At 58.2% G+C, this 13113-nt stretch overlaps 3 protein-coding genes across 3 annotated transcripts; all 3 read right to left on the bottom strand.

Annotated features, from left to right (window-relative positions):
* Positions 1–43: 43 nt before the first annotated feature.
* Positions 44–585, bottom strand: GLOTRDRAFT_133263 (uncharacterized protein; the record flags this gene model as incomplete). The annotated part of the gene is made up of 1 exon (XM_007872167.1): positions 44–585. A coding segment is annotated over one exon (542 nt), but the record flags the coding sequence as incomplete, so codon positions are not given.
* A 1209-nt stretch (positions 586–1794) lies between these two features.
* GLOTRDRAFT_133262 (uncharacterized protein) lies at positions 1795–3186 on the bottom strand (the record flags this gene model as incomplete). Its single annotated transcript, XM_007872166.1, has 6 exons — positions 1795–2164; positions 2223–2244; positions 2389–2541; positions 2600–2909; positions 2982–3122; positions 3178–3186. 6 exons carry the CDS (start codon positions 3184–3186, stop codon positions 1795–1797), a joined length of 1005 nt encoding a protein of 334 aa, XP_007870357.1.
* Positions 3187–10414: 7228 nt separating this feature from the next.
* On the bottom strand, positions 10415–12723 carry GLOTRDRAFT_49086 (SKN1-domain-containing protein; the record flags this gene model as incomplete). The annotated part of the gene is made up of 5 exons (XM_007871979.1): positions 10415–10777; positions 10948–11089; positions 11146–11222; positions 11276–11654; positions 12509–12723. The coding sequence occupies 5 exons, from the start codon at positions 12721–12723 to the stop codon at positions 10415–10417; spliced, it is 1176 nt and encodes a 391-aa protein (XP_007870170.1).
* Positions 12724–13113: the final 390 nt, after the last annotated feature.

The following is a 13113-nucleotide window of genomic DNA, read 5'->3' as shown; positions in this document are numbered from 1 at the left end:
CGGGATGAGCCCGCGCGGGTGGGTGAGCGAGCCGGAGGGGTACTTGGAGTCGGACGAGATGGAGAAGACGGAGTCGCCGGAGCTGGAGATGACCGAGTCGCGGTTGCTGCCGCCGGCGAGGGCGCGTGGCGGGGGGAGCAGCTCGCCGTTGTCGTCGTCGCTCGCGAGGCGGTAGAGCAGCATGGACCCGCGCTGGCCGGTGAGGACCTGCGAGTCCTCGCTCGCGATGCGGGTGAAGAGCATGCTGCCCGCGCGCGAGACGGGGCGGGAGCGCGGCTGGGGCGGGGGCGGAGGGGAGGCGGGGTGGTTCGGGTTGAGCGGGGACGAGACGAACGCGCCGGAGGAGAGCGAGCGCTGCGGGGGGCGGTCGGCGGCGGGGAGGAGCGGCTGCTCGACGGACGGCGAGGGCGGCGGCGGCGGGTACGCGGCGCTGGCGCTGGCGCTGGTGGTGGTGGTGGTGGCGCTCTGGCTGCCGCTGGGCGTGGACTCGTCGGACGAGCCGGACAGGGGCGACGTCGAGTCGGAGCGGCGGCGGCGGTCTTCGTCGCTGCCGGCGCCGTCCTGGGCGGGCCAAGAGGCGGACATGCTGGGCGTCCGTACGGTGAGAGGCGGGAGGAAAAGAGAGAGGGGCCGGCGGGCAGGGCCGTGTGGGAGGTGTCAAGTGTCGCTGGGACGGACAGGCGTGTTTCCTTTTCCGGCGATATCTAGGCGCCGGTGTCAATGTCGTGGAATGTCCAAGTACTGGACGTGTGCGTGCGATGCTACGCCGAGTCGGGTTGGGTAGATAACGCTGCCCGCATCGGATGAAGACAGACTGACGCTGTCCGCATCGGATGAAGGCAGACTGACGCTGTCCTTGGAGCGAGTGGGCTGAACGTCAACTCGCCGTGTCTGGTTCCCCGCCGTCTGACCCCGTATCCTCTGTTTGTGCAGTGATAGCCGTGCGTAGGCGCTGGAACCAAATAAAAAAGTGCTGCAAGTCTCCTTGACCCGGCCCTCAACTGCAAGGTAAAGAGGGGGGTTTGGTATAGCTGTATAGTCTTTGACCTCTGGTACAGCCTGCCCTAAGCTCATCTTACTGCCACACATCCCGTTCTCCCGACTCGCGCCTTATTCGCCCTGGCCACGACGGCATACATGGTGGCTCCGATTTAGGGTCAAGGTTCGCGTACGAGTAGTTTCGATAATGTACATCTTTATGGACTACGGAATACACCTCCCCCGTCCGCTCCCCCTCCAGAGCTATGGCGTCAACTCCTATCGACACACCGTCAGTGCCACACTCCGAGCCACAGCAAATAGAACTCACCAGCTCCACCCCTCCCTCTCATCCGCTCCTCGACAATCATGGCCCCCCCCCCTCCAACCCCCTGCCCGAGAGCCGACCAAGACCCCCGCTCGCCGAATCGCGACATGCCCCCTCTCCGACGGCCGGCGAGGATACGCCGCGTCTTCGTCCGAGCGCATGGGCGCAGTGGGCATCGAAGCCTGCCATCCACGGCGAGAAGAGCGTCAGCGGGAGCTAGCAGACGTGCTCACCGACGAAGCATCGCGACCCGCTCAGCGGAAGGCGATGGGCAGCGTAGCATCGTCGTAGAGTATCGCCTGCGTGTCAGCAGCTCCTGGAGGCATCCCACATGCTTTGGCTGTACCGAAAAGTCTTGATTAGTGGCTGAATAAGAAACATGACGCTCAGAGCACCGTAAACCATTGAGAATCCAGCCTCGGAGAGCCGCGTCGCAACGAGTCCGACATCCACGAACACACGGCGCAGAGGACCCCCGCTTGATAAATTCAGACATGGAGCGGGGCTTCACGCCGCTCGCGGGAACGCGATACATCCCGTCTTTGCTGACCGGAGGGCCTCACCAGACCACGTGGGGACGACGTCGACGGTACCGGGTAGAGTCGACGGGAGGGGGTAGACCGCGCGCAAGGGCGGCGAACGCGAAGGGTATCGCCTAGAGCCACCATAGCCGCGTGCGAGCACGCAGCTTCCGGTGCGGCGATACGTCCCGTATTCGCATACGGGCACTTTGTCGGAGCGGAGAGGGAGGCGGCGGGGAGTCGACGGCGAGGATGGATGTCGAGGGAGTCATGCTGTCTGTCGGTGGCCGCGGCGGGCGCGCGCACCCACCCGTTGCAGGTCAACGACCCGTCCCCGCTAAATCGCGGGCCCCAAGTCAGTGACAGGGAAGGAAGTAAGGGTCAATCATACTCACATACTCGGCAGGCGTCGCGCCTCTGCGAGGCGCTCAATGGCGGGCGCCCTCGAGTCGGTGTCAGACAACAATACATCCCGTCATTGTCAGGAACGACGAAACGACCTCGACGCTAGCGCGCGGTCCCAGCCCCGTGCAACGCCGCTCCCCGGACGGCGATACATACCATCTTTGCGTACCGAGTGCTCGACGAGACCGACATCGACGGTGTGGGATGGATGGCGAGGGCAGACACCGCACGAGCGTCGTGGCCGAGAAGGGTTATCGTCTGGAAGAGTCAGGCACGCCCCTGGCGGGAAGTCGATGTGTCTCATCTTTGCTAGGTGAGGATGCCAAAAGTCAGTCAAGACCGACAGCGAAAGACGGATTCCACTCACGAAGCCATCGAGGACAGTTCGGCACAGCCGTGAGAGCGCCGCTCCATGACACGACGTCTTCGGCACCGCTCCCACGACGACGATACATCCTGTCCTCCTCGGGGACGACGAAGCGACTCGGCGTTGGCATAGAGACATGAGCGCCATCCAACACCGCTCCGCGGACGGCGATACGTCCCGTCTTCGCGATTCCGGGGCGCGGAAGACCAAGTGTGCACGCAGACACAAGGCAGCAGGGGTCATGCCGCGAATCGAGTGCGCGGTACCAGCGGGGAGCTCGTGACAAGCACGCAGCTCTCGGGATGTCGATCTATACCATCGTTGCTATGCGGGGACATTGCAGTGAGTGATAGATTGGGAAGGCAAAGGTGTATCTACTTACACAATCACGCGACGTAGCCATAGACGGCGAGATAGAGGGCGTGAGAGAAAGCCAGAGGTACTGAAAAGCGCCTACGGCGCTGCCGACACCGCCAACGGGACGTCGATACGTCTCGTCTTGGTCGAAGGTGGTCGGACCGACCTAGCAAGGGCCGGCGAGGCCAAGATGACGCACGGCGCTATACGCGCCGTCGAACCATCGACATGTCCCGTCATCGCCCAGCGGGGGTTTCAAACAGACTCACCGGAGGTAGGCCGTGCACGCAGTTCTCTAGAGCATAGCAAGGGGTCTAAGGAGCAGAGGGAAGCGTCGTCGGGAATAGATGTGCCACCGAATACAGGAAGTCGGTGCCGATGCGCCGTTGTACGCAGTTATACCGACTTGTTGGACGAGGATACGACCCGTGTTTCCCTAGCGGCGCACTCGAGTCAGCAAGTAAAAGGCGTCGAGCAGTATAGGTCTTACCGAGCTAGCTTCGGGAGCGCGAGACTGACCGCGTATCTCGTGCTCGTGCTCACCGTAGCTCGATCCATAGCTACTTCGTCATGCCGAATAAATCTTGCGGGAGCGGGAAGGCGGGACCGGTAGCGTCGAACCGACGGCGTACGGGACACGCCACGGCGCGGGAGTCAGAGGTGATGGCGGGGAGAAGAACAAGTCGTGGAGCCAGCGAGACAGCAGACGCGAGGACGGGAAGCAGCCATGCATGCATAACGAGGTCGGGGGATCGAGCACAGGCTGGACGCGATGGTCCTAGCAGACGCGTGCGGCCCCAAGTCGACGGCTCCGGGTTCCAAAGTCGGCAGGGGCATAGGATCCTGTGGAAAGTCGACCAGACTGTCAGATAAGGCGAACGACGAGAAATGCGAGAGACATACCGCACGAAACCGGTCTCGCGAACACTCTTTCGCATGTGCTCGAGAACGCGTGAGCCGCGAGCTTCGCGAGCACGTTGACTGCGTGGGGATATCCTATGCAAAGTCAACAACCGAGGCGCGAAGCCCTCCCGGTCTTGAGGGGTAAGCCGAAATGCAGTCGGGGAGACGGTGCAAGCAGGGACGCTCGATACTAAGTTGCAAGCACAATATATTGCTGGTCTACAGACAAAGTCTATCTATATATTGGTGTGCAGGTCAGCTGAATGATCAAGGACTGAAAAGGACCAATTCACGTACCATTTCTACAACAAACCGCTTCGGACTGCCACTGCAGAAGTCACGAAGCAATCCACAGACGCTCTCCGAGCACGCCGCGTTGTTGTTGTGGATGTAGCACTGCCTGGAATTTCGTACGCAAGGCAGTCCTTGAATCGGGGTGTTGGTGTGCCTTGACAAGTTCGCGGCATCGCTAGTCACCTATTTGACCGCTCAAGCACGTCGCAGAAGGTCCGAGCCAGGGAGGGGACTCGTCGCGACGCGCGGTCGCCTTCTTGCCACTCGTCATTCGGACTCTAGCGCTCCCACGTTCCGCGGGCGCGCGAGTGTCTTGTCAACTTGAAGCCTTGCGTACGGTCGAGTGTCGTCAGGGACTGGGCGGCGAGGGGAGGCGAGCGGCGCGTGCGGACCGCAACGTCTCGAACGGGTATTCGCGTGAGATCAGCTTCCTGCGACAAAGAGCAGAAATTCATGCACAGTAAGAAAGAGCGAATCATGATAGATATTCGAAGACGCACAATCAGAGCCTCAGCGGTTTGACCCAAGTTTCCACTTATCCTCCACCCCCCCCCTCCGCGGTAAGCCTTTGCATTTCGCCAAAGTACATCTTGATAAAGTCGTCGGGGAGAAAGTAGGCCGGGGGGAACAGTCTGACGAAAGCAAAGGCCAGTCTCGACGCGACAGAGTCAGGACTGGACGTACGCAAGGCTATCCGACGCGTCAGAGTCAGGACAAAGCTATTCGTGCATTTTGTAGATTTGTCGCATGGTCGCAATCCAGATACCTTGCGAGACAGCGAATGGCGGCTGACCGGTCTGCGAGAGCCAGCGAGCGTCGCAGACGACGAGCTCGAAGATGACCACCGGATACAGCGTCGCCACGTGCGTCGCACTGCCACTCGTCGCCGCGATCGCGATCGCCTTTATCTCTCGAGATCTCGCTCGCCTCGCTGCTGCGTGCGCTCTGCGTTGCCTGCACGTTTACCGGGTTAGCGGGAGTATCAGGCAGACGTGGTCCATGGATTCGTACCTTGGAGGTGCCCGGCATGTGTCGAGGCCAGTCGATGCGGGTCTCGACAGTCACCCCGCATGTCTACAGGATCGGAAGTAAAGGCACCTCCTCGATGTATTGCCGCCGTCGCCTCGCGCGGACGTGTGTGTAGACATTCTGTAATTTTTTACTCATAAATTCTTTAGTGCAAGAGCCGTCTATCACATCAAGGGGACTCACCAGCACCACAGATAACTGTGAACATCGACTCGGAGCCAGCAGCGCAGACAAGCATAGTGGGGGCATAGTTGCGCCCGAGCGAGTTTCGTGAGCTGAGTTTATATATTGACCGCGTCGTACGAAGCGCCGTTGGCCCGGCTGATCCAGTGCTTCTGAGACAGGGTGGCTGGCGAGTGCCGGAAGCCTTCTCCGAGACGCCGCAACTGAGAACCCTTGCTTCTCAATTATGGTGTCTTCGAGAAGGCTTCCGGCACAGCTTGCCATCCCTGACAGCAGTGTTCCCGAAAATGCGACCTCAAGTCATTTATTTTTCTGTAACCTATTGCATGCCTCAAGTCCAGTGAGGGTCCATATCCAAGTCCTAAAGTGGGCCTTGGAACAATAAAATCCCATCTGTTCTTTCGACTGTCGAGGCAGACCTAGCTAGCCGAGTCCAGGGAAGAGCAGCCCTGAGCTCAGAGAAGTGTGCGGCTTCTCTGAGGTCAGGGTGCTCCGATCAGTTTTAGTTCAAGGTAGATCTACTGTAATCTACCGTACATCACCCGATCACACAGCCTACGTACCAACCAAAGTCAGAGCAGTAAGGCGAAGTACTGCAGGATGCTCCGAGTGGTCGGGGAGAGTCTTCCGCATCCATCGGACGGTCCGATCCGACTCTGTCCAACTGCCGCCTGGCAGTCGGGACTTGTCCTCGACATTCCAGCCTCATTGTATCAGTAGTGGATTCCCACATCATGCTACTGGACTTACAGAGTGTGTCCTCTGCTAGTTAGCCCACTGCTCTATTCCACGGGTTGTCTGCATCCCGTTAGGTACATCTGCACTGTTCAGTTGTATCGCGACCGCCACTGACAACGCCGACTAGATTTATGACTGTAATTCATTAATTCAATAAATATACGATACACTCGCACGTTCTCGCGACAGTTGCAAATGGCGTCTGCAGCGTTAGTCGAGGGATTGCACACGCTAGAGCGAGTGCCAGTGGATGAGTCGGAGGTACGGAAGTGGACACAAACGGTGAGAGCATCGCGATCGATTCCAAGCCGCGCGACGGCTGCTGCAAGTCCGACGCTGTGCTCTCCTCATTCCCTACTCCGAGTCCCCTGGTCATTGCTTCCATCCCGTCTCTCTGCTCCGGGACATGTATGAACTCAGTACACATCGTCTCGCGACTTGTTCTCGCACCTTCTCGCTATGCTCGCCAAGCAATCCACCGACTCTACAACATCCTGACGTCCCCTTGCAATCACGACCCCCGCTCCCTCCGAACTCATATCAGCCCTTACAGGGCTTTGCGTCCTAAGGCATCAAGCTGTGACTTGCGCTGTCGGCGACGTTTGCAGCCCAGGTATGGTCTGCATGTTGACGTGCCGACTGCGCAAGCCACACATTTGTATGTAGCTCGTGCTCGCTGCTGTATTGCAGCAATGGAACTAAGGACAGAAGAGTTGGCGGTGGCAATAGGTTCTTAACACGCTGGATATAGCAAAGGCGGTTCGCAGCAGGCAAAGGACGAGGAATTGCCATGGGAGGCATGAGGAGCCGGGACGAGACAAGCGCGATGTGCGAGGTGATATAGATTCATCCCAGCTTGCTAATGACACTGTTTGTTTGTCTTGTATGTCTCGGGATCGTATACTGCACGGCGATGCCAACAGATCGACGAGATGCTCTATCTATATAGTTATCTGCAGACAAAGTGCCTCGTATGGTGTTTGATGCGTCGGAAAGTCACCCTCGCTCTTCCCCCGCATGCCCAGTCGCTGTAGCTCCGAGCACAATCAAATCGAGACCGCGATGTGGTCAATGCCTCAATCACTCGTGAGTGCATGTTACTACACCCCGAAGATCCATTACCGGACAGTCTACCCGCAGACAAGTCTCTCGCTACGCGGTACATTGGATAATTATCTCTCTCGTCATATTGAGCAGGGACTCTCTCGGTCAAGGCGCATTGTCTACTCGTTAGGCATCCGGTATCGGGTGCTGTACCTGTGGATAAAGTGTCTCGCAGTCTGGACATCATATCGCAGCTCTCAGAGGTACGTCAACTTCTAGATAATAGATATCTTTCCTTCGGCGAGTTCGATCTGAGAGGCCAGCTTCAGCAGTGTGAGGCTGAACTACACTCAGGCTACTCCGCTTCGCGAGGTAGTTAGGGCTGTACCACAGATGCGCAATCTACAATGGCAGATAGGTACCGAACGGTTGACAAACCAATCGAGAAGGGAAGCGCGCTCATTTGCCGAAGACGTTGCAATATCGGCAAACTCGCGATGCCGCGCAGCTTGCAAGACAGCGACGGGAATCTTCGGAGGTAAGCTTCCCTCTTGTGCAGCTTTCTTTCGTGTCTGACTTCCGTACAATAGCAGGTATATACAGTAGTCTGTAAGTTATCGAGTCGGCAATATATACGTGAGTCCAACGGTCTCCTGCTTTATTCCTTGAGGCCATCGTATGGCCTGAACAGCTAACGGAGGCTGGAGAGGAAATGGACACCGAGTAAGTAAGTACGTACGCTGACGAGAGTCGCTAGGAACTTGCAACTATCGAGAGCACTCCACGCAAGCGCATTGCGTCTCGCGAGGGCAGAGGGTTCAACAATTGCTCCCCGCTATTGTGAAACGTGATGTGGTGGCGCGACACCTTCGGCGTGCGGCATTACTCCACGCTTCAAGCTGCCGAGACATCTCAGGGTAACAGCAAATTTCCAGGGCGGGGAACTCGAACTATGGTGCCGGAATCATCTGGCTTGCGTGATTGGTGGCAGACAGGCGAGGTGGTGAGTAACCACGAGGTGTTCTGCAGGCTTTGCTGACGAATTCTCGAAAGCGTCTAGGACCACATCTGCAACCGCCGCGGTCCATGGTGCTCCTGATCAAGTCAGGTAATCATAACGCACTCGGTGGGTCCATTTGTAGCCTCGGTGAGCTAGTCAGGCGGGATGCAGTCCAGGACATTTAGCTATTGTCGATACGCCAGCTCCGTGCCAATGCACCTTCCAAATGATTGGAATTCTCCAGCAGTGAATGTCAAGGGACACCATTTCCGTCTATTTCCGCTAATACGTATGTTACGCGAGCCGCGCATTCCCCCAGATTTGGAGTGCCTGGAAGAACCCCGAATGCCGCGCATTGACAGTGACTCCGTAACCAGGGTCACTCCATTGCGCCGATTCTCTCGCCGGAAGTCGGAACATTGGGGGATTTGGCGACGCGGACAGGTATTTAATGCCCCATCCCTCCGCTAGAAAAATTCATTCGTCTGTCCCCTTCCCTTTCCCCTCTGCCCCCTTCGCCCCCTTCGCCGTCTACAACGGCCGTTGGTACCATATAGTGGATCCTGACGTCGGTTGTAAGTGTCTATTGGCTTGTCTAATACCCCGTAGCTAACATGTTCAAGCAGGAACTATGCGGGCAGTTGGTAGGTGTTACTCACGCTGCGTCACTGACCCTGCCTTTGTAGGGTAGTCGACTATGGTACGTCGACTAATCCTTGTATTGCCTATGCCTCTAATGCAGGCTCTGCAGCCGTGGGTGTTACTACCTACGCAGGCGTATACGGCAGAGCTGAGTAGGGGTATGTAGTTGAAATTCCACCGCTCTATAGAAAATGCTTATCGATCTGCTCAGGCTGGCGGATGACAGGAGATAAGCATTTGCTTATTGCGTCAAACGGATCTCAGAATACAAGGGTAATCTTTTGCGTGCAATGCTACTTCTGCATCCTCTGACGACTGACAATTCGAAATAGAGAGATTGCACGCCACGCTGAGCACAGTGAGCGCTACGCATAGCATTCTATACGCGAAGACTGTAGTCGTAAGCCGTTGAATTCAAGTCACTCGGCGCCTATTTACTGACTAGCCTCGAGGCTTATATGAAAGGTAGCAACCAAAGTATCAATAACATACAGGGTAGAGCACACTAGCGTACCGAGTCGTCGTACACCATCGTTAGGGTGCAGATGCACGCTCGTCGAGCGGATCCAATCCAATGCGGGGTGAACGTGGTGTGCTTTATCGCCGTGAACTGCTGGCGAGTAGCGCGCATCAGCCTGCTGCCAGCGGACAGTGAACAGCGGATTCAGTAGTCTCGGTGAGCTCTTGAATGATTTGGCTCGTACTCAACTCATTACTAATACTGATAATTTTAGTTCGAGATGTGACATGTATATTTTATTAGTGGGTACTTAGTCTGCCAGCTAATCAGGCTTTTGTCTCACATCATTTCTAGGGGCGCCAGAGAAATAGATTACTGAGTAGTAAATACTCACGGAGCCGGCTAGAGTACAATAACGCTCAAGTAGTCGTCGTAGACCACGCAGTCCACCCACCTCGGGCCGAACGGGTTTGACTCCTGCAATGGTCGAGTCCCCATCGGCGCGTTGAATGTTCGGGTCGACTCCCGTAACGGTCGAGTCCCCGTCGTCGACAGCGAGACGGCACTAGAAATGCCAGCCCACCGATGCGCGCGCCGATGACCGTGACCGCACTGAGAGCGCTGAACGCACAGACCAGAGCTCGGGACGCCCGCGCCCAGCATAGCGCCTGTTGCGGCAGGCGAATGCTCTGAGCCATGTGATAACCACCCGCAAGGCTAGAGCCCGCGTGGCAGGGCTTCGACGGGTGTGCGTAGCTACAAGGCTGACCGATTGCCCAAGAGGGTTGAGGCCGGGTCCAGGACGGGGACCAGCATGCACACGCCCTACCTACACATTGACTCGTTGAGTGTCGACATCATATTCACGGCCGCTGGTAGACGCGTCGGCCTCAGTTGGCGAGCGGTCACGGTGACTTCAACGGCCGGCACTGTATGTAGCTGATGGCGCCAGCGAACATGTCGGCGTATTGCGTAGACACTACACAAGGGTCACAACGCTCACGGCCTTCACCTCGAGCGCCGAGCGGGACTCGAAGGGCAGGCCGGAAGCTCTGCGAGCTCGCGAGAAAGCACGACATCGGAGGGGAAAGGTGACGATTGCATGCTGGGGTCAGCGTGCGACGCGGGGCTGAAGTCATCGGGGGCGAATTGTAGAACACTTGTATTAGATAGACCTGAGCAAATAGAACGTACCTGACAGCACGATACACGCAGTTACACACCCGCATCCCGAAGCCCAACGCCAGCCTGGCTCTTGCCCACCGCACGCACCATCGAAGCCACCCGCAGCACGAAACTCAAGCCAAAGGGAGAGCACGCACCGATAGCTACTCGGCCTCGTAATCGTCTCATCGTATATCTTCCACTTATCCACCGTATCGTTCGCGTACAGATAGTCGTGCGTGAACGGCGCAAACTGCGCGGATTGCGAGACGACCTGGCCGACGTTCGTCTCCTTGTCCTTCTCCGCCTCGAGGATGTCAATCTCGGGCGCCCCGCGGCCCTTGGAGGGCGACGGGCCGGGGTGCTCCTCGCCGGAGCAGGTGCAGGCGCTACGAGTGTGCGTTAGCGACAGTGACAGGCTAGACGAGTGGCACGTGGAGGGTGAGGGATTGCGGCGGTGGGAGATGTGGTGGAGGTGTGAGACGGGCGGCGGAGAGCAGAGCAGCAACGGAGGAGAGAGCAGCGAAAAGACACGCACGATAACCGCTGTCCAGGCAACCACGAGAGCTCATAGTTGTACTTTGATCTGCTCTGATCAGAGTGCAGCGCTGCCGCCGGGCCCGTGCCGTCCTTGGTGGTCTGGTTGCGGAACGTGCCAATGTCGCACGAGTCGTAGCTGCAGGTGCCCAGACTCTTAGTTAGCGCAAAGCCGGATACGAAACGAAGACGCACGAGTACGGCCAAGTGCCGTCCGTCGTCGCCCGATAGCCCGGACGGCCCAGGTTCCCCATCGTCCACGCGCCAGGCCACTATACGACCCAGGCACGTCAGTAGGGCATGGTACAGATGAAGCTACACTCACATAACCCTGCGTATTCGAGTCCGGCCCGGGCAGCGTCAGACTGATCTCAATGTACCCCCTCGAAAAGCAAAACTTGTTCCAGCTCTGCAGCATCCCGCTGCGATACGGCAAGCCATGCGTCTCCACCTGCTCCATCACGATCCTCAGGTGACCATCTTCCGTCGTCGTGACCTGGCGCGGGTCGTACCACTCCTGGTCCTGCGTGGAGCCGTACCAGATGTCGGCTGCCTCCCAGAAGGGGTCGTCGCCCGGATAGAAGGTGCGCCCGGGTGTGTTGAACTCGTCCGAGAAGACGAGCTCGTAGGCGTGCCCGTCAAAGCCGGTGCGCGAGCGCGCGTCGGAGGGCGTCTCGGGGTCGATCAATTGCGGCATTTGGAAGCTGGAAGCGGAGTTAGCAGGCGGTTAGAGTGGCGCAGACGGCAAGGAGGCAGAGCGGGATCGATGGTGATCGCGCGGTCGTTCCGCCAGCTGAGGCTTGCCTGGACTGTTGGAACAGCTCGGTAGCCCAGCGGCTGCCGCACGACGGATCGCAACCGACATCGATCCCCATAGGCACCAGAAAGGATTTGGGGTTTAAATGTTCGAAATGAGAAGCAGGACGGGCAGAAGGTGAACGAAAGATGGACGGAATAAAGAATAAATGTCGTGTTCGCCCCTGCCCGAATTGTTCAAACAGCTGATGTTCAAGCGGGCTCGGGCATGACGATCCCGATCTGTAGAGGTACCCTGGACGAAAATCGAGAATGAAAGGCATAAAACACAATCTGAAACAGGGAATGGCTGAGATGCAAGGAAGGAGATGACAATGAAAAGACATTAAGAGATTCCCTCGGGAAAACAGCTTCGGAGGGATGGGAAGGACCGGCGAAAGAGCGGGTAGAGGCGAGAAAGATGGAAATACGGGTACGCGGGCGCCCGGGGGTTTCGGTTTCGAAAGCGCCCCGAAGACGCATTTTCGAGACCAAGTATGTCACGGGTACCGCCAAACGCGTGTACCCCTGCCCGTGTCGAGCAGGCTGGCGCACGGCGAACCCGATCCGCATAGGTACCCTGCACGAGAATCGGGAATAAAGGATTCGAAGGAGAGGGTCGAGGGCGGTGAAAAGAAGGAAATGGTAATGCAAAGATATCACGGATTCCCTCGGAGGGGTGCGTAAGGGTGCGCGAAATGAAGATGAAATGAATGGAAAATGATAAAATTGAAAACATAATATATAATTGAAGATCACTCACAGAACTGGCACCTGCCCCGTCCCGTTCACCTGCGTGTTATCGCTGATCGCGATGACCGTGTCCAAGTCGCGAAAGTGCTCGAACGCGGGGTAGAACACGAAGAGCATAAGCAGTGCGAGGATCAGAATGACGAGCAAACCGACGTTGGCAACTCCCCGCCAATTCCACCACCCGCCTGCGCGCTTTCCGTCCACATCGTCCCAGTCCGCGTCCATGTCCTCCTTGTCGTCGACGGTGGGGTCGTACGCGTACGGGATGAGCCCGCGCGGGTGGGTGAGCGAGCCGGAGGGGTACTTGGAGTCGGAGGAGATGGAGAAGACGGAGTCGCCGGAGCTGGAGATGACCGAGTCGCGGTTGCTGCCGCCGGCGAGGGCGCGTGGCGGGGGGAGCAGCTCGCCGTTGTCGTCGTCGCTCGCGAGGCGGTAGAGCAGCATGGACCCGCGCTGGCCGGTGAGGACCTGCGAGTCCTCGCTCGCGATGCGGGTGAAGAGCATGCTGCCCGCGCGCGAGACGGGGCGGGAGCGCGGCTGGGGCGGGGGCGGAGGGGAGGCGGGGTGGTTCGGGTTGAGCGGGGACGAGACGAACGCGCCGGAGGAGAGCGAGCG

Source organism: Gloeophyllum trabeum, assembly GCF_000344685.1.
Source record: "Gloeophyllum trabeum ATCC 11539 unplaced genomic scaffold GLOTRscaffold_00016, whole genome shotgun sequence".
Classification (NCBI taxonomy): domain Eukaryota; kingdom Fungi; phylum Basidiomycota; class Agaricomycetes; order Gloeophyllales; family Gloeophyllaceae; genus Gloeophyllum; species Gloeophyllum trabeum.
Note: the sequence above shows the minus strand (reverse complement) of the source record. Positions and strands in the feature narration are given on the sequence as shown.